The 26,182-nt window shown below is 48.9% G+C and overlaps 1 protein-coding gene across 2 annotated transcripts in view; it reads left to right on the top strand.

The window, feature by feature from the left end:
• The first annotated feature begins 416 nt into the window (after positions 1 to 416).
• Positions 417 to 26,182, top strand: part of plxnd1 (plexin D1) — an 87,110-nt gene continuing 61,344 nt past the window's right edge. For both annotated transcript variants that reach the window (XM_048547824.2, XM_048547823.2), the window contains exons 1-9: positions 417 to 1,663; positions 10,537 to 10,713; positions 12,540 to 12,671; positions 13,529 to 13,629; positions 16,593 to 16,725; positions 19,648 to 19,828; positions 21,164 to 21,272; positions 23,686 to 23,797; positions 24,304 to 24,408. In XM_048547824.2, coding sequence (XP_048403781.2) covers positions 452 to 1,663; positions 10,537 to 10,713; positions 12,540 to 12,671; positions 13,529 to 13,629; positions 16,593 to 16,725; positions 19,648 to 19,828; positions 21,164 to 21,272; positions 23,686 to 23,797; positions 24,304 to 24,408 — 2,262 coding nt within the window. In that variant the 5' untranslated portion in view covers positions 417 to 451. The remainder of the gene's footprint in view (positions 1,664 to 10,536; positions 10,714 to 12,539; positions 12,672 to 13,528; positions 13,630 to 16,592; positions 16,726 to 19,647; positions 19,829 to 21,163; positions 21,273 to 23,685; positions 23,798 to 24,303; positions 24,409 to 26,182) is intronic.

The following is a 26,182-nucleotide window of genomic DNA, read 5'->3' as shown; positions in this document are numbered from 1 at the left end:
GGGGTTGGAGGAGACAGGGTCAGAGGTAGGGTGACATAAACAGCAGTAGGTGGGGAATGCAGGAGATAGTGAAAGTGTGAGCAGGGGCTGGGGTGGGTGGCGGGAGAAGAGGCTGAGGGAAAGTGTGAGGAGGGACTGCGGGGAGTGGGGAGGTTGTGAGGAAGGATCACAGTGAGTGAAGAGTGTCTCTGGAGGGTCAGGGTTTGAGAGAGGAATTGGAGCAAGTGACCGGAGAGTGGGGAGTGAGAAAGTGTCTCTGGAGGAGAGATTGAGAAGTGTCTTGAGGCATTAGGGAGTGAGGCGTGTCTCGGGGTGTGGACGGGGAGTGAGGGGTGTCCTGGGGTTGCAGACAGGGAGTGAGGGGTGTCCCAGGGGTGCGGACGGGGAGTGAGGGGTGTCCCGGGGGCGCAGACGGGGAGTGAGGGGTGTCCCGGGGTGCGGACTGGGAGTGATGGGCCTGGTTGGGATCAGTCTCGGGTTCCTTGTTGGGATCCTCCCTGCTGTGCTGGCCATGAAGCTGGAGGATACCTTTCGGAGCACTACACCCACCAACAACCTGCTAGTGGTGGGGGGTCCACAGCAAGGCCAGGGCCTGGACCCCCAGCCCCAGGTGTACGTGGGGGCTGTCAATGCAGTGTACCAGCTGGGTCCAGGCCTGATGCTGGAGGCCTGGGTGAAGACGGGGCCTGTGAAGGACAGCGCTTTGTGCCATGCCTCACAGCTGCCTCAGAACAACTGCGAGCACCCCCGCAGATGGACAGACAACTACAACAAGCTGCTGGAGGCTGACCATGCCCAGGGCCTGCTGGTGGTCTGTGGATCCGTTCACCAGGGCTTCTGCCAGCTCCGGGCCCTGGCTAACATCAGTTGCTTAGCGGTGCAGTTCCCACCGGCAGCTGGCACGGACCTGGTCTTCCCCAGCATGCTGTACGTGGCCGCCAACCACCCTGAGGCCTCCACTGTGGGACTGGTGCTCCGAGGCCCAGGGACGGGGTCAGACCCTGGGAGTCGATTACTGGTGGCCACCACCTACACGGGCCTGGGCACCCGCTACTTCCCGACCAACAACAGCCGCGAGGACCTGAGGTTTGAGAACACACCTGAGATCGCCATCCGTGCCCTGGATACGGGCCGTCTCTCACGCCTCTTCACCTATGACATCAACCCATCTGAAGACAATGTCTTTAAGATCAAGTTCGAGGCTAAGGCCAGGAACCGGCTGAGTTTTGTCAGGGCCTTTGGCCATGGGGCCTACACCTACCTTGCCCTCAACAATGACGCCAATTCGGGCAGCAAGGGCGGGCGCCCCCGTAGCCTGCTGGCCCGCATCTGCGCCGGGGCCCAGGGCCCTAGAGGTACCGAAAGCCGCAAACTGACTGAGTCGTACATCCAGCTGGGCCTGCAGTGCAGTTCGGGCCTTAGGCTTTACAGCCGCCTGGTGTCGGTGTGGGCCGGGCCTGCCCAGAACCTGTATGGCCTGTTTGAGAGGCCCGAATCCGGGAGGGGGGACACAGCCCTCTGCCTGTTCAGCTTCCCGGACATCGAGCAGCGGATCCGCGGGGCCAGGAGAAAGTGCTTCGAGGAGGATCACAGCCAGGAGGTGACAGTGCTGGACAGTGTGATCCAGGGGAGCGGACCAGCCTGTGTTCGCCGCAACATCACGGTGAGCGGGGCCCGGAAGGCAAGGGGACAGATGGGCGTGTGGAGGGGTGAGCAGTGTGTTTTAAGTTAAGGGGGCGAGGGGCAGAGGGACTGAGGGAAAGGAGGCAGAAGGAAAAGGCAAAGGAATAGGAGGAGGAAGGAAAGAGGAGAGGACCAGGCCTAGAGTTGGGCTTTAATGTGGGGTAACGAGGGTAGACCAGGAGTGGAGCAATGGAGGGAGAGGGGCAGCAGGGAAGCTGTGGAGAAGTGGGGCTTGAAGGAAGGGAGGAGGGGTGTGTCGAAGGGAATGGGTGTTTGGGCTGGGGGCAGTGCAGAAGATGAAGTGAATCTAAATGCTGCACTCACTGTGACAGTGTCCAGGCAAATACTATTTCCCATTGAAAAGCACAAACATCTGAAGTTGTGCAAGAATGCACTTCAACTTTGTGAAACCTTGTGGGTATGAGTAATGCACGCATCTCCCAGAAGCATGACTCACGAGCATTCACTCATTGTACAGTCTTCAAACAGAGGGAGATACAGAAACGTAGAGAGAGATATTGGGGAGATGGGACAATTGGTTTTGGATTGATACACGGCAATGGGGAGAGTGCAGTGCAGTGGGATTAGTTTGGAAATTGATACAGGGCTATGGGGGAGAGCGCGGGGCACTGGATTAGCTTGGGGATTGATACAGGGCTATAGGGAGAGTGCAGGGTAGTGAGATTAGTTTGGGGATTGATACAGGGCAATGGGATTAGTTTGGGGATTGATACAGGGCTGTGGAGAGAGTGCAGGGTAATGAGATTAGTTTGGGGATTGATACGGGGCTATAGGGAGAGAGGGAGGCAGTAGGATTAGTTTGGGGATTGATACGGGGCTATAGGGAGAGTACGGGGCAGTGGGATTAGTTTGGGGATTGATACAGGACTATGGGGAGAGAGTGAGGAATGGGTATTGACTGGGATTAATACAGGACTGTTGTTGTGCGTTCCATTTCTTTCAGTAAAGGGATATCGGAGTAATGAGAAATGTTGTAACTCCTGGACACATGGACTGATAAAGGAGCCTGATGGAACATGAGGATAAAGTGTGTTTTCCCAGAGATCGGTTAGGATGTGGAATCTAATCACTGATGGGGGTGGGGCTGGCAACACAAATTTGGCAGCAACTTTTAACATCAAATTGGATAAATTGTTCAAACAAAAATAAAATCACTGAATCATTTGAAAAGAACAGCATTAGAAAACTAACAGAAGGGATCTGTGAAACGGTCACAAAGTCTCATTGGCAAATGATTGCCTTCAATGCTGTCTTTTTCCCATGGTCCCTGTCCTGGGAGTGTTTGATGGAGACGATGTAGAAGGAGCTTTACTCTGCATCTAACCCCGTGCTGCCCCTGTCCTGGGAGTATTTGATCGGGACAATGTAGAGGAAGCTTTACTCTGTGTCTAACCCGGTGTTGTCCCTGTCCTGGGAGTGTTTGATGGGACAAAATAATAGTTGTAACAGTAGAGGATCTTATCTTTTCCAACTTAAACTGGGACTATCACAGTGCTAAGGGCTTGGACGTTGAGGATTTAGTTAAGTGTGCTCAGGAAGACTTCCTCATGAAAAACATAGATGGCTGTACTAAAGAAAATGGCAAAACATGACCTCCTCTTGGGAAATAAGACAGGGCAACTAATTGAGGTGTCAGTGAGGGAGCACTATGGGACCAGTGACCGTAATTCTATTAGTTTTAAAATAGTGGTGGAAAAGGCTAGGTCTGGTCCACAAGTTAAAATTTGAACTTGGGGCCAGGTCAATTTTGATGGTATGAGACAAAAACTTCTAAAACTTAATTGGGGAAGTCTGTCTGTAGGTAGAGGGACGTCTGGCAAATTGGAGGCTTTCAAAAGGAGATATTAACAGTTTAGTGACAATGTGCTCCTGTTAGTGTGAAAGGCAAGGCTGGCAGGAGTAGGGAACAGTGGAAGACGAGAGATATTGAGGCTCTGTTCAAGAAAATGTAGGACACATACATCAGGTAAAGGTCGCTAGGATCAATTGAATCCCTTGAGGATTGTAGGGGGTGTAGAAGTACATTTAACAAGGAAATCAGGAGGGCAAACAGGGAACATGAGATAGCTGAGATAATGAAATGTGAGGCTGGATGAACACAGCAGGCCCAGCAGCATCTCAGGAGCACAAAAGCTGACGTTTCGGGATGAAGTGTCTAGCCCCGAAACGTCAGCTTTTGTGCTCCTGAGATGCTGCTTGGCCTGCTGTGTTCATTCAGCCTCACATTTCATTATCTTGGATTCTCCAGCATCTGCAGTTCCCATTATCACTCAACATGAGATAGCTTTTGCATGTGAAGTAAATGGGAATCCACAGAGATTCTACAAGTATTTTAAATTCAAAAGACTAACCAGGGAGAGAATAGGGTCCATTAAATATCAACAAGGCTGTCTATGTGTGCAGCTTCAGCAGATGGGTGGGATCCTAAACGAATATTTCTTGTCAGTATTTACCAGGTAGAAAGATAGGGAAGCTCGGGAACTTGGGGAAATAAATGATGGTGTCTTGTAAAGAGTTCACATTACAGAAAAGGAGGCGCTAAAGATCTTAAACCACATAAAGATAGGTAAATGCCCGGGATGTGATCATGTGTATCCCAGGATATTGTGGGGAGCTAGGGAAGAAGTCATGGAGCCCCTAGCAGAGTTACTTGAATCATCTAAAGCCATGGGTGAGGCGAATGAAGTCTGGAGGGTGGCTGATGTTGTGTCTTTATTTAAGATAGGTGACAAGGAAAAGCCAGGGAAGTATACACTGGTGAGCCTGACATCAAGCTGTTGGAGGGGATTCTGGGGGACAGGATCTACATGCGTTTGGAAAGGCAAAGATAGATTAGGGATAGCCAGCATGGATTTGTGTGTGGGAAATTGTGTCTTAGAAATTTGATTAAGTTTTTTGAAGAGGTGCCAGGAAGATAGATGAAGACAGAGTGGTACATGTTGTTTACATGGACTTTAGCAAGATTCTGCATGGTCAGCTGACTGGTAAGGTTAGAGCACATGGGATCCAGGGATAGCTAGCCAACTGGATACAAAATTGACTTAATGGTAGAAGTCGTTGTTCAGACTGGAGGCCAGTGACCAGCGATGTGCTACAAGGGTTGGTGCTGGATCCACTGTTGCTTGTCATTTATAAAAGCAATTTGTTTGGTAAAATTTCAGATGGTATAGTGGACAGTGAAGAAGGTTATCTAAGAGTACAACAGGATCTTGATCAACTGGGCCGTTGGGCCAAGGAATAGCAGATGGAGTTGAAGTTAGGTAAATGTGAGGTGTTGCATTCTGGTCAGACAAAACAGGGCAGGACTGACATGGTTAATAGAAACATTGAAAATAGCCACAGGAGTAGGCCATTCAGCCCTTCGAGCCTGCACCACCATTTGATACGATCATGACTTATCATGCTATTTCAGTTTCCCATTCCTGCCCTCTCCCCATACCCCTTGATCCCTTTAGCCGCAAGGGTCATGCCCAGCCCCCTCTTGAATATGTCTAATCCCATTACCTTCCTGTAGGAGAGAATTCCACAGGTTCACAACTCCCAGAGTGAATAATTTCCTCCTCATCTCAGTCCTAAATGGCTTACCCCTTATTCTTAAACAGTGACCCCTAGTTCTGAACTTCCCCAACATTGGGAACATTCTTCCCACATCTAGCCTGTCCAGTCCCATCAAGTTTTTATATGTTTCTATGAGATTCCCCCCCCCCCCATTCTTCTAAATTCCAGCAAATACAGGTCCAGTTGATCCAGTCTTTCGTCATATATCAATCCTGCCATCCCGGGAATCATTCTGGTGAACCTTTGCTGGGCTCCCTCAACAGCAAGAATGTCCTTCCTCAGTCTAACAGACTAAAACTGCACACAATGCTCAAGGTGTGCCCTCACCAAGGCCCAGTATAACTGCAGTAAAATATCCTTACTCCGAACTCAAATCCTCTTGGTCTGAGGGCCAGCTGCTATTAGCTTTTCTCAGTGCCTGCTGCACCAATACACCAACCTTCAGTAACTGTTCCTCCATGACACCCTGGTCTCATTGCACCTCACCTTTTCCTGAACTGCCACCATTCAGATAATAATCTGCCTTCCTGTTTTTGTGACCAAAGTGGATAACCTCACTTTTATTCCCATTACATGGCATTTGCCCACTCAGCCCATCTGTCCAAGTCACCCCGCAGCCTCTTAGCATCCTGGGGAGTGATATCGGTTAGAGAGATCTAGGGGTGCAGGTACGTAGTTCCTTGAAAGTGGAGTCACAGATGGACAGGATGGTGAGGAAGGAGTTTTCCATGCCTTTCTTCATCAGTCAGAGTATTGAGTACAGGTGTTAGGCATCATGTTACAGCTGTCCAGGACATTGGCAAGGCCATATTTGAAATCATGTGTACAATTTTGGTCACCCTGCTCGAGGAAGGATGTTATTAAACTGGAAAGGATGTATAAACATTTACGAGGATGTTACCGAGACTGGAAAGTTTGAGTTGTAGGGAGAGGCTGGATAGGCTGAGACGTTTTCTCTGGAGCGTAGGGAGCTGACCTTGTAGAGGTTTATAAACTCATGAGGGGCATAGGTACGGTGTATTGCCAAGGTCTTTTTCCAAGGGTGGGAGAGTCCAAAACTAGAGGGTATAGGTGTAAAGTGAGAGGAGAAAGAATTAAAAGGGACCTATGGGGCAACTTTTTCATGCAGAGGGTGGTATGTGTGTGGAACAAGCTGCCAGAGAAAGTGTTAGAGGCAGGTACAATTGCAACATTTAAAGACATTTGGACAGGTACATGGATAAAAAAGGTTTTGAGGGAAATGGAACAAGTGCAGGCAACTGGGACCAGTCCAGTTTCGGAAACCTGTTTGGTGTGGATGAGTTGGGCCAAAGGGCCTGTTTCATGCTATATGACTCTAAAAAGGGGTCGAGAGAGCTTTGCTTTCTGTTTACTTTCAAGTAAATGAGTAGAGGGGGTTTACCCTGTTTCTAACTGCATTCTGTACCTGTCCTGGGCTTATATGATGGAGACAGTGTACAGGGAGCTTTACTCTTAGCAAACTCTGTGCTGTCCGTTTCCTGGGAGTGTTTATTTTGATGGAGGCTGTGTGGAGGGACCTTTATTTTCAGTTTGCTTTCAGTTTAAAAGGGTAGAGGAAGCCTTACACTGTATCTAACCCCATGCTGCCCCTGTCCTGGGTGTATATGATGGGGACAGTGTAGAGGGAGCTTTACTCTTAGCAAACCCTGTGCTCTCCATGTCTTGGGAGTGTTTGATGGGGACAGTGTAGAAAGAGCTTTATCCTGTATCTAACCCCGTGCTGTCCATATCCTGGGTGAGTTTAATGGGGGACAATGTAGAGGGAGCTTTATTGTGTATTTAACCTTATGCCGTCCTTGTCCTGTGGGTATTCGATGGGGACCATGTCAAAGGAGCTTTACCCTTGTATCTAATCCCATCCTGTCCATGTCCTGGGATTATTTATGGACCATAATATATTACTAAGTCTTTGTTGACTCTTACCAACCCGTCCATTTCCGGCTTCTGTTTCCTGTCCATTCCCAACCTTGTCTTCCTCTTGTTAATTGTGGCTGTGCAGAGGATGAAAGTTCAGGATATCACAATGACAGATCCATCACCCACACTCTGTTCCCTCCCTGTTGTACTACACTTCCTGCTCAACACAACCAGTGCTGCTTTCACCATCAGTCACAAAATCACTAAATGTATACTCATTTGTCCTCTGTTCAACACTTTGTTAAATCTTTAACCCCAGCTCCTCACACTTTACTGTCTCATCCCCTCTGTAAACACTGCTCTTTCTATTTATTTACAGAACATGGGTGTCGCTGATTAGGTCAGCATTTTTTGCCCATCCCTAGTTGCTCCTTGAGAATGTGGTGATGAGCTGCCTTCTTGAGCCGCTGCAGTCCATGTGCTGTAGAGTGGCCCACAATGCCCTTAGGGAGGGAATTCCAGGATTTTGACCCAGGCACAGTGAAGGAACAATGATATATTTCCAAGTCAGGATGGTAAGTGGCTCGGAGGGGAATGTGCAAGGTGGTGATGTTCCCATGTATCTGCTGCCCTGTCCTTCTAGTTGGAAGTGATTGTAGGCTTAGAAGGTGCTGACTGAGGATCTTTGGTGACTTTCTGCAGTGCGTCTTGTAGAAAGTACACACTGCTGCCTCAGAGTGTTGATGCTGGAGGGAGTGGATGTTTGTGGATGTAGTGCCAATCAGGCAGGCTGCTTTGCCCTGGATGGTGTCAAGCTTCTTAAGTGTTGTTGAGGCTGCACCCATCCAGGGCAAGTAGGGAGTATTCCATCACACTCCTGACTTGTGCGTTGTAGATGGTGGACAGGCTTTGGGGAGTCAGGAGGTGAATTATTTACTGTAGATTCCCCAGTCTCTGACCTGCTCTTATAGCCATTGCGTTAATGTGGCGAATGTAGTTCGTTTCTGGTCAACGGTAATCCCCAGGATGTTGACTGTGGGATTCAGCAGAATGTTGTTTTCCACTATACACTTCTGACTGAACCCTGCTGTGAATGCTTCAGCCCTATCTTTACACTGATGTGCTGGGCTCTTCCGTCATTGAGGATGGGGACATTTGTGGAGCCTCCTCTTCCAGTGAATTGTTTAATTGTCCACCACCATTCACGACTGGATGGGACAGGACTGCAAAGCTTAGATCTGATCCGTTGGTTGTGGGATCACTTAGCTCTGCCTATCACTTTCTGAAACTCACTGGTTACTGAGTTTATGTTGTGGTACTTTATGGATAACCAGAATCTCCTGGGGCCTCTCTCCTTTGGGAATTAGACAGTATTTCTCACAGATTTTCTTTTCTTTTATCGCCAGTTTGGCATGCAACTAGTCCTGTTTGGTGACCAGGTTGACACCTCAGCTTCATGTATCCCTGGTGCCACTCTTGGCATGCCCTCCTGCACTCTCCATTGAACGAGGGTTGATCCTCTGGCTTGATGGTAATGGTTGAGTGGGGGATATGCAGGTCATGAGGTTGTAGATTGTGCTGGTGTACAATTCTGCTGCTGATGGCCCACAGCGCCTCATGGATGCCCAGTCTTGAGTTGCCAGATCTTTGCGAAGTCTGCCCCATTAGCACGGTGATAGTGCCATACAACATGATGGAGGATATTCTCAGTGTGAAGGTGGGACTTTGCCTCCACGAGGACTGTGCAGTGGCCACTCTTATCGATACTGTCATGACAGGTACATCTGCAAAAGGGACATTGGGTGGGTTTTTGCATCTTATTGTTTCCCATGCCAGCTTGCAGATGACACAGGCAGTCCAATCAGTACTCATTTCCCAGAATCCTGTCACCTCAATTCTTCTGCTGCTCGGCCTGCTGGGTGTTTCCAGTTCTTTCTGTTCTCAATTGCACGTCCCGGGCTATTTTAACCTTGCTGATTTCTCGACTTGTGTGCTGATCGGGAAGCTTTTCATCCTTTTTTTTGATGCCAGTGGTGTTCCAGCAAGCTTGATTTAGCAGGGATCAAATCTGGGAGTTTTTAATTGGATCGTTGGACCTGCAGGCCTCAACCACACTGCTTACCCCCCACTGTGAAACAGCATCCTCCCCCAGCCGTCAGTGAGACAGTCACCTCACAGAAAACAAACCAGCAATGAAAAAGGAAAAGCTGTGGGAAATGCTGTGTAATTCCCCAAAGGAGAGAGGCTCCAGGAGATTCTGGTTATCCATTAAGTACCACAACATAAACTCAGTAACCACGCAGTAACCAGTGAGTTCCAGACTGCGCCCAAGACCCTTAGGCCTATACCACAGCTGAAGAAAGCTGACTCTTGGATGATGGAATCGTCAGTGGTTCTCAGTCAAACTGCTGTTGACAATTTCATTGGATCAGCTGAAGGGAAAGAATATTATTTGAAAGCAGAGCGAGATAAAAAGGAAGGTGGAAAAGATGGCTGCCCTTTGAAGGAGAAGGTGGGTTCAGGCTCAGTCATTAATACCCCTCCAACCGGGGAAAAGAGAAGTCACACAAAGCCAGAATAATCTGGATGGTGAGAGGGATAGTGAGTGAAGTGAAGCAGAAAGGAAGGGTTAGGGTAATGATGCAAATGGGAGGCAGTTGAATGTAGGAGGCTCTGAGAGGAAGGCAATGTGTGAGCTCAAGGTCAGGTATGAAAAGTAACTAGCAGCGAACATCAGTGGGAATGCAAAAGATTTTCATAGGCTGAGGGGAGAGAAGTCTGGGGAGACGGGCTCTCGGCAAGGGGGGGGGATAGCTGGGAAAGAAGGAGGCTGGGGTCTAGGTGAGGGAGGGGAGGGAGGACGGGAGAGATTGGCTGGGGGCTTAGGGAGAGGAGATGGGATGGGGGTTTGGAGAGAAGAGCTCAGGGAGAGGGAAGAGGTGCTGGAGGAGAGAGGCTGAGGGTAAGGGAGAGGGGCTCAGGGAGAAAGGGAAAGGGGAGAGATGTCTGAGGTGAGGATCCTGGGGAGAGGAAGGAGAGGGATAAGGAGCTGGGGTAGAGAGGCTCAAGGAGAGGAGCGGGGGAGAAGGGCTATGGGAGTGGGGAGGGTGGAGAGGGGCCGGTGAATTGAGGAGAGGGGAGAGGGGCTGGGGGAGAGGAGAGGAGAGGGGAGGTGGGAGAAGGACCTGGGGAGAGGGGCTGGGGGAAAGGCATTGGGAGAGAGAGGCTTAGAGTGAGGGGCAGTGGGATAATGGCTGGGGGAGTGGGAGGGTGGAGAGGGGCCAGGGGATTGGGGAGAGGGGCTGGGAGAGAGGGGCGGAGAGTGGAGAGGGGCTGGGAACGGGTGCACCTCAGAGTGTGTGTGTGAACTAACTGTGGATCTGTTTGTATTGACAGCTGCAGAATGAACAGTTGGACTGTGGAGCCGCTCACCTCCAGCATCCGTTGTCCATAACAAAGCCTCTGACAGCCCAGCCCATCTATGCAGACAGGGGCCTTACCTCGGTGGCAGTGTCCAGTGTGAATAACCACACTGTGGTGTTCCTGGGCACGGTCAGCGGACAACTTCTGAAGGTGCATCACGAGCTGGACAATGCCTCAAAGCGCTGTCTCTCTCTCTCTCTCTCTCACTCTATCTCTCTCTGTCTTTCTCTGGGTGGCACATTCAGTGCTCTCCATGGGCCCATGGTTAGCACTGCTGCCTCACAGCACCAGGGACCCAGGTTCGAATCTGCCCTCGGGCGACTGCCCGTGTGAAGTTTGCACATTCTCTCTGTCTGTGGTGACCGGGTGCTCTGGTTTCCTCCCACAGTCCATAGATGAGCAGATTAGCTGGATTGGCCATAGGAAATTACCCATAGTGCCCACAGATGTCTAGGTTAATGCATCAGCAATGTAATGCAGGGCTACAGGGATAGGGTAGGGGGATGGTTCTGGGTGGGATGTTCTTCAGAGTGTCTGTGTGGGTTTGCTGGGCCAAATGGCTGGTTTCTCACTGTAGGGATTCTATGTTTCTATGACCTTTGCCAAGTCACCTTATTTATGCCCCTGATGAGTTTATAAGCCTCTATAAGGTCACCCCTCAGCCTCCCACACGCCAGAGAGATAAAATCCAAGCCTCTCCTTATAACTCAAACTGTCTAGTCTTGGTAATTTTTGTTTTACACTCTTTCCAGTTTAATAAATCCTTCCTAGCGGAGGACAGCCAGAATTGTACACAGTACTCCAAATGTGGCCTTACCAATGTCTTATACAGCAACAACATGACACCCTAGCTCCTGTACCCAATGCACTAGTTGATGAAGACAAGTGTGCCGAACGCCTGTCTACCTACAACACCACTTTCAAGGAACTGTGTACCTGCAGCCGAGGCTTCTCTGTTTGAAAACACATTTACCCTGTCGTTAAGCCCAAGGCCAGGCTGCAACAGTTTCCATCAGTCAATCTGCATCATCTCACCAGAACCAAATTAAACTGCGTCAGGCACAGGTTGACGCTCTCAGTCCCTGCTGCCATTGCTGCTTTTACAGGCTGGAAGTGGTTATCAGTGCAGGACTCAGTGTGATTGAAGTTACACAATAAACTGTACTGTTCACAGGGCTCTCTAGTCCAATACCCACAGTCTTTCCTATGTCCCATCCTCTCGTCATCTGGGACTCCTCTTTTTGCAATCCGAACACATTTCCTGCTACTCGCCTCCCCATGTTGTCACTGGGACTCGATGCTTTTTGCTGGATGGATCCATCCTTTCCCAGAGCATGGAACCGCTCTTCCCTTGGTGATACGTATTCTGTGATGCTTTGTAAAGTCTGCAGCCCAAGTCACACATGTTGCTGTTTCCTGTCCACCCCTTGCTTCCCCACTCCCCCCCACCTCTCTCTCTGGTCCTCTCCAACACCACTCCACTGTCAGCTGCGAGCAGTGCTCTCTCCCTTTTGCAGAGCAGATTCTTCCAAGGCTTTGTGTTCAGGAAGCTGTGGGAGTGCTGGCTTCCATTGCTGCCATTGGAGTTGTTCTCCAGCGCCCAGAGACAAGAGGGACCTTGCACTTCCTCCAATAACAACTTGTATTAAGCTAGCACCTTTAATGTGACAACATGCATGCGCGCACACACACACACACGCACATACACGGTTGGGATGGTGGTGGAGGGAATGGAGGAGAAGGTGATGGAGGATGAGTCCGTGGAGGAAGAGGAGGAGGGAGGAAGTGGAGGAAAAGAAGGTTGTGGAGTAGGAGGTGGGGATGGTCCTGGTCAATCCCACTGGGTGTAATTTCTGATCAGAGTTGGCTCAGTCCTGGAGACAGGCCAGGAACCTGCCCCGGGGGGAAGTTGCATAAAGCTGCAGGCCCTTAGGTCTCTCGCTGCATGTACTCACCATTACAGTCTGTCCTTCCAGCTCAGTCTGTGCAGTGACCAGTCAATCGGGAAGAGAGAAGTGCTGCATGTGGCACCAGGCGAGGCTGTGCATCACATCATGCACTTTGACCCCGCGGATCAGAGCTACCTCTACGTCATGACTACATACCAGGTGAGTGTACAGTGACAGCCTTAACTACAAACACATCTCACTCAATCCAGACAGCTCAATCCAGCAGGAAGTGTGACCGGGACACCCACAGCCCCCAACCACCACAACCCCCACCCAGTGCTCCCTGTGACCAGGACACACACCCACAGCCCCCAACAGTGCTCCCTGTGACCAGGATTCTATATGTAAACTCCCTGAACCCCTTGATTAGATTCTACTCTGTAACTCCCTCCCAGGTATCTGTTATTCTATATATATGAGCCCCCTGAACTTCTCGATTTGATTCCAGTCTGTAACACACTCCGTGGTACATGTGTGTATATACATACACCCCTAAAACCCCCAATTAGAGTCCTGTGTGTAACTCACTCTCAGTGTCCGCTGGGACACCCGTTGAGTTTGCTGTGTTTATGTTGACTCGGTTTTTACCAAATGCTTATCTCAGACTGACCCTTGCTGCCCTTGCCCTGTGTATTGTTCTCAACTCTCCGATCTCCACAGTGAGTAACCCACCTTGGCCTCTCCTCCAGCTCCCTCACTCAGAAGTCTGATGGAGGTTTCTGTCTCTTGTTCACCATGGTCAGATCCCTGCTGGGATCACACTCGGTCAACATCAACAAGCAGATCTACACCAGAACTGGCCTCCTTTGCACGTCTAACCAACCAATCGTGACTTCACTCTACCTTGTTGCATCATTAGGGGATCCTGCCACTGTGTGGGTTCCCATTGGTCACTCTGCCTGGTCAATGGCTATTTCTGCCCTCCTCTTCTCTCTCCATGGCCTCTGCACCCCACCCACCCCGACAGTGGTCATTACCCAGCCCACCCCTCACTTTTGCTCCGTTGCTTTCTACAGGTTAGTCGGGTGAAGGTTGCCACATGTGGCCAGTACCGGACCTGCCAGGAGTGCCTCGCAGCAGACGATGCCCACTGTGGATGGTGTACCCTGGAGAGCAGGTACAGAGCTGGTCAGGATGCCCACTGTGGATGGTTGGCACTTTACCCTCTCAAGTTTTGAAGGTGACGGCGGGTCAGTTGTTCAGCTGCAGTGACCTGGCATCGTCCTGATCCCGCAACCCCACCCACCCTTCCTCAAGCATCAACCCCAGTTTGGGAATGTTCAATATCCACAGATTACCGGGCTGAGTGGAAGTGGAAAAGTTGACGATTACAACAAGGCTTTATGTCAGGAAATGCTTGCTGTTGGCATCCCAATTGGCCTGGCTGCATTTTTAACACGATGCACATCCACAACCTCCCACCCCCATTTCCCAGTGCTGGATATTCTGCCCAATGGCAACCATTTCCATCTATCCAGGCACCCAATTATTTAATAATCCAGTACAACCTAGCCTAATAAACCTGACAGAATGCAAGCCTCATCACTTAACACATGAAACCCTCCTATCATGTTGATGCAGAAGGAGGATGATTGAGTGTTTTGTTTGTCCACTCATGGGACGTGGGTGTCGCTGTGCGGGCCAGCATTTAGTGCCCATCGCTAGTCACCCCTTGAGAAGGCGGTGATGTACTGTAGTCCATGAGCAATGGGTGGGCCTGCAATGCCTTTAGGGAAGGAATTCTGGGATGATCCAGTGACAGGGCAGGATTGGCAATATATTTCCAACTGAGGATGGTGAGTGACTTGGAGGGGTCGAGCAGGGGGTGATGTTCCCATCTATCTGCCACCCTTGTCCTTCCAGATGGAAGTAGTCATGGATTTAGAGGATGCTGTCTGAGAATCTTTGGTGAATTTCTGTAGACCATCTTGTAGATAGTACACACTGCTGCTACTGAGCGTTAGTGATAGAGGGAGTGGATGCTTGTGGATAGAGTACCAATCAAGCGGGCTGCTTTGGCCTGGATGGTGTTGAGCTTCCTGAATGAATTATTAGAGTTATGAGCTAGCTTTTTTAAAAAAAGTTGGAAGTTGTTGAACAATTTGAAGAAAATCTGGAAAAGAGGGTTCCTGGAGCACATTTTGTTGGATGAGACCACAGTGGCCTTTGTGTGGATAGCTGCCCAAATTGACTGGAAACAATATCTGTTTCAAATAACAGGGGTATCAGGAAGGAAATAAAATTAAGAATAGTGAGTAACAATAAGGAGCAGTGAGGAGGAATGGTGGAGCAGCGAGGAGGAATAGGGGAGCAGTGAGGAGGTAAAGGGGAGCAGTGAGGAGGTGCAGTGGAGGAGTGAGGAGGAATAGCGGAGCAGTGAGGAGGAATAGCGGAGCAGTGAGGAGGAATAGCGGAGCAGTGAGGAGGGAAAGGGGAACAGTGAGGAGGGAAAGGGGAACAGTGAGGAGGAATAAGGGAGCAGTGTGGAGGAATAAGGGAGCAGTGTGGAGGAATAAGGGAGCAGTGTGGAGGAATAGAAATAGGGGAGCAGTGAGGAGGTATAGGGGAGTAGTGAAGAGGAATGGGGAGTAGTGAGGAGGAATAGGGGGGTAGTCAGGAGGAATGGGGTGCAATAAGGAGATACAGGGGAGGAGTGAGGAGGAATAGGGGAGGAGTGAGGAGGTATGGGGGGCAGTGAGGAGGAATAAGGGAGCAGTGAGGAGGGATAGGGGACCATGAAGAGGAATAGGGGAGCAGTGAGGAGGAATAGGGGAAGAGTGAGGAGGAATAAGGGACCATGAGGAGGAATAGGGGAAGAGTGAGGAGGAATAAGGGACCATGAGGAGGAATAGGGGAGCAGTGAGGAGTAATAGGGGACCATGAGGAGGTATACTGGAGCAGTGAGGAGGAATAGAGGAGCAGTGAGGAGGAGTAAGGGAGCAGTGAAGAGGTACAGGGGGAGCAGTGAGGATGAATAAGAGAGCATTGAGGAGATATGGGGAGCAGTGAGGAGCTATGGGGAGCAGTGAGAAGGAATAGGGAAGCAGTGAGGAGGAATTTGGGAGCAGTGAGGACGAATAAGGGATCTGTGTGGAGGAATAGGGATCAGTGAGAAGGTATAGGAGAGCAGTGACAAGGAATAAGGGAGCAGTGTGGAGGAATAAGGGAGCAGTGAGGCAGAATAGGGGAGCAGTGGGGAGGAATAAGGGAGCAGTGAGGAGGTATAGGGCAGCAGTGAGGAAGAATTGGTGAGCAGTGAGGACGAATAGGGATCCGTGTGGAGGAATAGGGAGCAGTGAGGATGAATAAGAGAGCAGTGAGGAGGTATGGGGAGCAGTGAGGAGGAATAGGGGAGCAGTGAGGAGGTATAGTGGAGCAGTGAGGATTAATAAGACAGCAGTGAGGAGGAATGGGGAGCAGTGAGGAGGAGTAAGGGAGCAGTGAGGAGGTATGGGGGACAGTGAGGATGAATAAGAGAGCATTGAGGAGATATGGGGAGCAGTGAGGAGGGATAGGGGAGCAGTGAGGAGGTTCGGGGAGCAGTGAGGAGGAATAGAGGAGCAGTAAGTAGGAATAGGGGACTATGAGGAGGTATAGGGGAGCAGTGAGGAGGAATAAGGCAGCAGTGAGGATGTACAGGGGAGCAATGAGGACTGATGAGGAAAGAAATTTCTCATTGAAAGAAGTTTCAGAGATTGTAGGAACTGCTGATGCTGGAGAATCTGAGATAACAAGGTGTGGAGCTGGATGAACACAGCAGGCCAAGCAGCATCAGAGGATCAGGAATGATGACTTTTCGGGCCTAGGCCTTTCTTCAGATAATTTTCTGGTCCTTAAAATATAACTCAGAGGCAGCTGGGAATAGGCTGGGAATCCAGTGGGCTCCCTGATACCTAACCCAACTTTGGAGACCAAGATAGTAAAATGTGAACTGGCTTAATCAGCGCTCGAAATACAACACAAACACGGACACCCACCTCAGCAGCAGGTTTCCTAGTGTGAGAATGCTTTGTGTGAGTTACACAGTGTTGGATTCTCCTGTACATTCTCCTTCAGTTGGGACCTCTATTTCTCTGGTAGGTGTTCCCTGCAGCAGGACTGTGTCAATTCCACCGAGCCATTGTTCTGGACCAGCCTGAGCTCCGGCGTGCAGCAGTGCCCCAGCATGAATATTGTACCGTCAGAGATCGATGCCGCGAGTGCGGCCCAGCAGGTAACCATGCCGACAGCTCACCCAACAGCTGCAGCTATTATCCACGGTCCATATTGACATCAAATCTCAAAGGCCTGTCATTGGGATGGTCTCTTGTAATTCTGACTAATGCTTAAATATATTCGGCAATAGTCCTGGCCAGTAGAGAACATGGTGAGGTACATGACAAGTGTGTGATGGGAGCAGTTGTAGGCCATTCAGCCCATCATGACTGTGCCATCAATCAATGAGATCATGGCTGATATAATAATCCTTGTCTCCGCTTCCCTGACTGTTGTCCATAACTCTTGGTTCCATTTCTGATTAAAAGTCTGCCTGTATCAGTCTTAAACATCTTTTTAACAGCCCCGACAGTCTTCTGTGGCCAAGATTTCTGCAGATTCACCATTCACTGAGAGAAGAAATTCCTCATTTCTGCCTTAAATGGGTGACATTTTATTCTGAGATCATGCCCCCTACCACCCCATCCTTGACTCTCCCACAAGGGGAAACAGTGTCACCACATTGGCCCGGTCAATTTCCCTAAGAACCTTGTATATTTCAATGAGGTCATCTCTCTTTCTTTTAAATTGCAATGAGTTTAGGCCTTTTCCACTCAATCTTTCGTCATGAGACAGTCTGTCCATACCCAGTATCAACCCATTGCATCTTCTCTGGGACTGTCTCAATAGTGTCAGTGTGTGTTTCCTTGGATAAGGGGCCCAAAGCTATTCACAGTATTGCAGCTATGGTCTGAGCGGTGCCTTGTATTGTTTTTGCAAAACCTCCCTACTTTTATATTGCATTCTCTTTTAAATAAAGAGCAACATTCCATTCGCCTTCTCTATTACCCTTTGAACTTGGGGTACTAATGTTTTGTGATTCATTGATGGTGACTCTGTACTATAGCGTTCTGCAGTCTTTCTCTATTCAAATAATATTTGGCTTCTCTATTCCTGCCAGTGTGCATAACTTCATATTTTCCCACATTTATATTCCATCTGCCATGTTTTTGCCCACTTGCCTAATCTGTCTCTATCCTTTTGCAGACTCTGTATCGTTTTCACAGTTGCCTTTCCACCTTCCTTTGAGTCATCTGCAAATTTGGCAATAGAACATTGCCTTTTGTCATCCAAGTCATTAATATGTATTGTAAATAATTGTAGCCTCATCTCTGATCAGCGCAGTAAACCTGTCAGACATGATTTCCCCTTCAAGAAACCATGCTGACTCTGTTCAGTAAGATTATAAATTCCTAAATGGTCTGTTATTACATCCTTTATAATAGACTCAAACATTTTCCCAATTACACGCATTAAGCTGGCTGGCCTCTAGTTAACTTGTTTTTATTGTCTCTTTCTCATTTTAAATAAAGGTATTACATTGGCGGTTTTCCAATACTTTAGAACTTTTCCAGAATCTAAAGAAACTCTGGATTACCATCAGTCCATTCACCATCTTTGTAGTGACTTCCTTTAATGTCCTCGGATACATCCTGTCAATCCTGGGGGACGTTGCTGTCTTTAGCCCCCTCAGTTCCCCGGTACTTTTTCTTTAGTGATAGTAAGTGTAATTATTTTTGCTCCTCCTTTTGCCCCTTGGGTTTTTGGAATGCTGTTAGTGTCTTGTCCAGTGAAGATTGATGCAAAATATTTATCCAGTTCCTCTGTTCCCCATTAAGATTTCTACAGCCTCATTCTCCAAGGGGCCTATGTTAGCTTTGGCTTCTCTCCTTTTTTTAAATTTTTTTAAATAGGCTTTTGCTGTCTGTCTTGATATTACTTGCAAGTCTGCCTTGAAAATTTCTTTGTTTTGACTTTGTTTTTTTGGCTAGCTTTTGTTGGTTTTTATAACTTGCTCAATCATCTGTTTTACTACTAGTCGCTGCCACTCATTTTTCATTTGATTTGATGCTATCGTTAACCTCACTTGTTAACCATGGGTGGCTTTCTTCTTTCCTTCTTTATTTCTTTCCTAGAATCCTTCTTCCTCACATCCTCATATGTCTTCTCTGTGAGTTCAGAGTGATTTTCTTAAATGTATGTCACTGTTCTTCAACGGCCTTTTCTGCTGAACACTTTCTCCAGTTTGTCCACACCATTCCAGCCAACTTTGCTCGCATTCCTTGAAATTACCCTTACTTAAACTTTTTCATGATTGCTTCCAAACCAAGTTCTTCCCTCTCCACTAAGTGCTAAATTCTACCATGTTATGATCACTGTTTCCTAAGGGGTCTTTTACAATGGCATCATTTATTAAACCTGCCTCATTACCATCACCAATTCCAAAGCAGCCAGGTCTCACATTCCTGAATATTCTCTGTGAATTTTTCTGTCTGGCTTCTCCTGACAATCTGACTACTCAATCTACACAAAGACTAAAGTCACCGATGATTGCCTTTGTTACATGTCCTCTTTATCTCCTGACTGATGCATCCTGACAAATCGTGAACATGACGATCGATCATCCTGGCTGATAGTGGACGCACACAGTAACCATCCTGACCAATAGTGAAAATGGTTAGCAATAATCCTGACTGATGGTGAAGATGGTCAGTAATTATCCTGTCCGATGGTGAAGATGATCTTTCGTGGTTATGTTACTGACACGGTAATCCAGAGTCCTGGAATAATGTTCCAAACAAATGAGTTCACCTCTTGCCAGAGCTACTGGATGACCTGGAAATCAAATAGTGATACCAGTCTGGGTGAGGAAGCCAGAGTGTGTGGTCTGGTGATGAAATGATCAACTTTGCGGATTAAAACAAAAACAGACCTTATACGGATTAATTATTCCCCTTTATGTGACTTGAGTGTGAACATCAGATTGGTGCTCATGTGAACAACCTTGGGGATGTTTAACCCTTTGGAAGGTGCAATATGACGACAGTTTATTGTTATTGTTGCTGCAATGCTAACAAGGCTGTTGATTTGACCCCTCCAGAACATTGGAATCACCATCCATGGGAATGTGCCCCAGCTGATCGGAAGAGACGTCTATTGTGTTTATGGGGATGAGGAGAAGACCCCAGTCACTGTCTATGAAAATAACTCCAGTCAATCCCAATTAGTTCACTGCCCTTTCCTAAAGAAGGATAAATACTCCACATTCCTGGTGGACAAAGGTACAGAGTCTTGTGAGCTGTTGAGAGAGAGAGAGAGAGAGAGAGAGAGAGAGATGGAACCTGTTGTCTTACTGAGCAGTGAGTGTGGGGCTAGTGTGGAAGCGTGTTATTGTCCGTGCACACACCATGAAAAGACTCTTCTAACTGAAGTTTAACGCGAGGCTGGTGGCACTTATATTTATGCTGTGAGCTCCCACCCAGATGATTTCTGTTCCAGGCCTGTTCTCTCAGGATGTGCCAGGAGGTCACTGCCCTTCCCCCGTGATGGGTTGGCACAGACCTCTTAAGGGGTCATGCTGCTCCTCTTCAATCCCTTTCACTGAGCGTTTTCCCCACTCCTTACAGCTCTAATTCACATGGTTCATTTCACTGGGCACTGGCTAATTCACACGGTTCATTTCACTGGCACTGGCTAATTCTCACGGTTCATTTCACTGGGCACTGACTAATTCACATGGTTCATTTCACTGGGCACTGACTAATTCACACAGTTCATTTCACTGGGCACTGGCTAATTCACACAGTTCATTTCACTGGGCACTGGCTAATTCACATGGTTCATTTCACTGGACACTGGCTAATTCACAGGGTTCACTTCACTGGGTACGTCACTGGCCACTGGCTAATTCACATGGTTCGTTTCACCGGGCACTGGTTAATTCACAGGGTTCACTTCACTGGGCACTGGCTAATTCACACGGTTCACTTCGCCGGGCACTGGATAATTCACATGTTTCAGGTCACTGGGTACTGGCTATTTCCGGATCACGCCCTTTAAATGTTCTAGAAATGCTGGAATAATAGCGTGGGTCTTGTTCAGTCCATAATTCCTCACTGTTTCTGTCATTAGCTCTTTCTAACTGGATAACACCCCGTAACACCACCTCTGCTGTGTTCTCATTGAACTGCTTCAGCTCCAGTGGATCTGGTCAAAGATAGGCCAACTTTCACTGTGCCATTTGCTTGTTCCCTCAAACTCTTAAGTGTGCTCTTACACCACCAACATCCACCAACACATAGCTCCTGACCCAACTGCACAACAGTGAGCTTTCTGTTTGTCTTTTCCTTTCTAGCTGCCCATTATCATGGCAGTCTCCAGTCACATGGCACCTAAAGGTGACATAAACAAGAAACCATTTCTCAATACACATCCTGACCTCCCAATGTTAATCTCAACAGGACATTACAGGCAATTTACAATGCATTTTGCAGTCCACAGAGACCCCTGCTATTTCATGTAATATTGAGCTTACAGAAAACTTGGTTGACATTGGCTGTTTTATTTACTACGTACATCACAAAGTCCCTAACTAACAGCAGTTATCTCATACTCAGATCATGCTCTGTTGACGGTCGCGATTGAGGTGTTGAATCAACCGATCATGTGGGGAAATGTAACCATCTACAATTGTGAGAAAACAGGACAGGTTTACCCCAAAACAGCGTAAGTCACTGTCACTGATCCTGTCAACACAGCCCAGACACACAGGAACCTTGTCTTACAAAGCCAGCAGAGGGGAGAGGACCTGATCACAGGGTACACACACTTTGAGGTTGGGATGGAGATTGGACGCTGGGGATTGGAGACTGGGGATTGGAGACTGGAGACTGAGGTTGGAGATTGATATTGGAGATTGGCATGGAGACTGGAATTGGGTTTGGGGACTTGGATTGGGGGCCTGGTTATGGAGATTGGGATGGTCACCAGGATTGGGATTAAAGACTGAAATGGAGATTGGGATTGGAGATGGAGATGGGGTCCGCAATTGAGATTAGAGACTGGGATTGGAGGCCTGGGTTTGGAAATTGGAATTGGAGACCGAGATTGGGATTGGAGACTGGGATGGGATTGGAGATTACAATGGAGACTGGGATTGGAGATTGGGATGGAGTCTGGGAATAGTGGTGGGGACATTGTTGGAAATGGGGACTGAATAAGTACAGAGTGAATCAGATAATGTGTTGCGAACTCTGTGTGCTAACATTGACATTTTGGAGCCTGACAGTACTGCTCAATCTGTTCTGTATGTCAGAGCCTACAGTCCTTCTGCTTGCTCAACATGACTCAAAGTAACCCCACAGCTGTCTGCTGTTGCAGCAACACTGGCACCATAAAAAGTCCATAATTTACAGCTCACAGTGCATCATCAGGACACTATCAGCTCTGAGGAAAACCACTGGCAAATGGTGTCCATTCTCCTGGGACAGTGGTGGGGGTGGGGTTGGGGGGACGGTTGCGGAATTATAGAGCTGCTTGAGACATATGAACTTCATCAAGTGACGCCTAAAGTTATAACCAAGTCATTTTTGTTCCAAAACCAAGTCGCAATTTATTTTTAAAGCGAGGGTCTGAAATCCCGTGCCTGCAAATTGTTTAGAAGGCAAGTTAAACTTCACACTGTGCTGTTGGCAAACAGCTCGTCAGAGTGACATTCTGAACTCTGATTGCTAGCAACCACAGTCACAACTGAATGTTGGCCTTCAAATGGGGATATTTGGATTACCAAAGGGCTATTTAATCAGATAAAAATGAATCTGTGAATCACACATGCCTGAGAAAAGTTTTTAAAAGATCAAGTCTAATTGTATAATATTCAGCAGGAGTGTTTGGTTCATTGGGACATTACACACTGCTCCAAACTGAAAAATATGGTTAAAATGAAAATCCCTGCACCTCGATTGAATTTCACCTGATAAACGTTCAGGTAAAAATAAAACGCAAGTGGAGAATATTTGAGCACTGGGCTAGCGGCAAAGTGGGGCATATATGAAACTACCTTTATACAGACACTGCCCACTGCAAGGGAAAATGGCTGGGGTCCTCCAGATAAATGGAAATGACTGAGAATTGTTGCGTGTCAGAGCAAAGCACATGTTACATATGGATTTTCAATGGAGCTCAGTCAGTTAGTAGTTAGGGAGTTGGGACACTCAGGGCAATATCGAGAGTTCACTTTTCTGTGCTCATGACCTGCTCCCTGTCCTTCTCCCTCTGCTATTTTCCATTCCACATCACCCCCTACCCCATTCCCCGTCCCATTCCCCATCCCCATTTCCTGTCCCCTTGCCCGTCCCACTCCCCATTCCCATTCTGCATTCACTGTCCCCATTCCCCATCCCCGTCCCCATTCCCCATCCCCGTCCCCATTCCCCATTCCCTGTCCCCATCCCCATTCCACACTCCCCATCCATTTTCCCCTCCTCATTCACCCTTCCCATTCCCCATTCCCCATTCTCTACTCCCTGTCCACATTTCCTCTCCCTGTTCCCAGACCTCATTCCTCCTACACATTCCCTTCACCATTCCTTATCCACTTTACCCTCCCCATTCCCCATTCCCTTTCCTTGGCCCTTTACCCCTCCCTATTTGCTATTCCCTGACCCCAGTCCCTCCCCATTCCCGATGCCTTTCCCCCTCCCATTCCCCATCCCCTTGCACCCCCCCCCATTCCCTGACCCCAGTCCCTCCCCATTCGCGATGCCTTTCCCCCTCCCATTCCCCATTCCCTTGCACCCCCCCCCCATTCCCTGCCTCCCCCCTGCTACTCTCACTTTGTGACTGCATCAGAAAACACATGGGTGACTGTATTGGACATTGTTTGTGAGTGTGTGTATTGGACTATCCCTTTTTAGGGGGTGGGGGTAAGTGTGGGATGGGGTGCTGATGCATGAAGGCAGTAGCTATGCTGGAGGGGGTACAGTTTGAATCTCTGCAGGGAGTCTATGGCAGTTAGACTGATAGTGGGTGAGGGGTGGAAGGAAGGGGCTTGCAGTCCCAGGGGTCGGCTCCTGTTGATTGCTGCACAGCCGAGCTCTCAGTTTTTGCTGTTCTGACCCAGCGACTGTTTCTGTTTCAGGTGCAGAAGCTGTCTCCAGACCAAATGGGCCTGTTCCTGGTGTGTGACTGAGCACCGGTGTGTGTCAGACAGAGTGCATTGTAATGGGGTGTCACTGGGTACACTACACCAGGTAAGGCCAGGACAGGATTAATCCTCCATACAACCTTCACCATGACCTGCATAAACAATCAACTCACTCCAGAAGACTGGCATGGGACTGTCTCTGAACTGCAGGGTTACAGTCTACAGAGAGTGTGTGTGTGTGTGTGTGTGTGTGTGTGTGTGTGTGTGTGTGTGTGTGTGTGTGTGTGTGTGTGTGTGTGTGTAAGAGAAGATATGCTGGGAGTGTGTGTTTTGGACAGGGATACGGGCTACAGAGTGTGTGATTCCAGATGTGTGACTGTGTGGGAGTTACAGGCCGTAGTGTGCGCAGCTGCAATCAGTGAACAGGAGCAGGAATCCAGGCTCTCTCTCCCTAATCTAGAATCCTCTCTCTCCCTAATCAAGAGATTACTGGAAAGTGATCAGGAGCCTGACCAGATTGAGGTGTTTCTCTAGCGATCTGGAGCTGGGAGCTGGTTCTATATGAAGTATATTGATGTGCACAATTTAACTCTGCCCCTGTTTCCATTACAGAACTTCAACCAGTGCCCACAGGCCATACCAACATACATTGCCCCAGTACCAACAGGGTCTACACGGGACATTATGGTCTCCCTGGTCAACAGTCAATTGCTTGAGGTAAATTTCTAAATGTATTTTTGTATCATAGAGCAGCTAGACAGGGAAGGAAACAACGGTCAGCTACTAGCTTAAATAATCTAAATTGAAAGAGGCAGACTTTTGGTGTTATCTTAGTAGTCCATTCCCCAGTCCCTAGGCATGCTACCTTTGTCAGTGAGACCCTGATATCTGTTGGTCAATGAGCACAATACAGGAGATAGGAAATAGAATGGTGATGGAAATAAAATAGTATGCAGTTCGCGGAATTTAATGTCATCTTTTACCTCACAATAGGATACCAGTTGAAGGGCCTAGGCCCGAAACGCCAGCCTTCCTGCTCCTCTGACACTGCTTGGTTTGCTGTGTTCATCCGGCTCTGCATCCTGTTATCTCAGGATACCAATTAGCCCTTCATATCAATGCCACCTCTCTGCAGGACCGATTCACCTAATTCCAGTCCCCACCTTTTTCCTATGTCCCTGCAGAATTCTTCCCATTCACATAATTTTCCAATTTCCACTTGAAAGCCTCAGGTGAATCTGTCTCCCCCCCACTCTCAGACAGTGTTTCCCAGACCCTAGCCACTCCCTGAGTGAACCTGCCAGCCCCCAACAAACTCAGACAGTAAGTTCCAGACTGTCACAGACATGATGGGCCAATTGGCTTGTTTCTACGCTGTAGTCGATACATGGTTCTCTAATCGATTCTGTCCCCAGCTACTGTTTCTGAAAGTGCCAACCCCGCTCCCCACATCCGAGATTAAATTGATTAATACATTCCATGTTGGCTTTATCTTTACAAGGTTATTAGCACAAGGCTTTAATGTTTGCAACTGGGGGAGGGAGGAGGGTCGGCAGAGGAGGGAGGAAAGGAGAGAGGAGAGGAGAGGGGGAGAACCTGGAGGGAGGGGGCGAGGGAGAGTAGGAGGAGGGATGGGAGGGGTTGAGAGGAGAATGGAACCAGAGAGGGGAGAAGGGAGAGGGGCAGAAGGGAGAGGGAGAGAAGGGAGGTGTGAGAAGGGGAGGGGAGGGGGGTGAAGGGAGAAGGGAGAGACAGGCAGGGGTGCTGGGAGAGGCGAGATGGGATAGATGGAGAGGAACGGGGAGAAGGGAGGGGCAGAGGGGAAGGAGAGAGGCGGGGAGGGAGACTGGCAGAAAGTGGGTGGAGAAGGGATAGAAGGGAGAGGGAGGAGAGGGGAGCAGGGGAGAGGAAAAGAAGGGAGATGAGAGGGGAGAGGTGAGAAGGAGAGAGGAAGAAAAACCTATCAGAGATAATGGGAACTGCAGATGCTGGAGATTCCAAGATAACAAAGTGTGGGGCTGGATGAACACAGCAGGCCAAGCAGCATCTCAGGAGACCTGATGGTTCATTGATGATGGGATGGGAGGTGATGTAGGTTCAGTTGCGGGGGGAGGGGAGGTGGGTACAGTGGGGGAGTGGATGTGAAAGCAGCGGGTGAGGGTGGGTTCAGTAGGTGAGGGGGTTGGGTGCAGGTGGGTCCAGTAAGGGGATGTGTACTGTCAGGGGGCTGGGTACAGTGAGGGGGGGATGGGTGCAGTGGGAAGGTTGGGTACAGTGAGAGGGTGGGAGCGATAAGGGGGATGAATGCAGTGAGGGAGGATGGGTGCAGTGGGAGAAGGGTGGGTACAGTGAGAGGGGGTGGGTGCAGAGGGAGAAGTGTAGGTACTGTGAGAGGGTGGGTGCAGTGAAGGGATGGCTGCAGTGAGGGGTGGGTACAGTGAGGGGAGTGGGTGCAGTAAGGGGCGGGTACAGTGAGGGGTGCAAGTGCGGT

This window comes from Stegostoma tigrinum, chromosome 11, assembly GCF_030684315.1.
Source record: "Stegostoma tigrinum isolate sSteTig4 chromosome 11, sSteTig4.hap1, whole genome shotgun sequence".
Lineage (NCBI taxonomy): Eukaryota > Metazoa > Chordata > Chondrichthyes > Orectolobiformes > Stegostomatidae > Stegostoma > Stegostoma tigrinum.
This window is presented reverse-complemented; position numbering and strand designations above follow the sequence as displayed.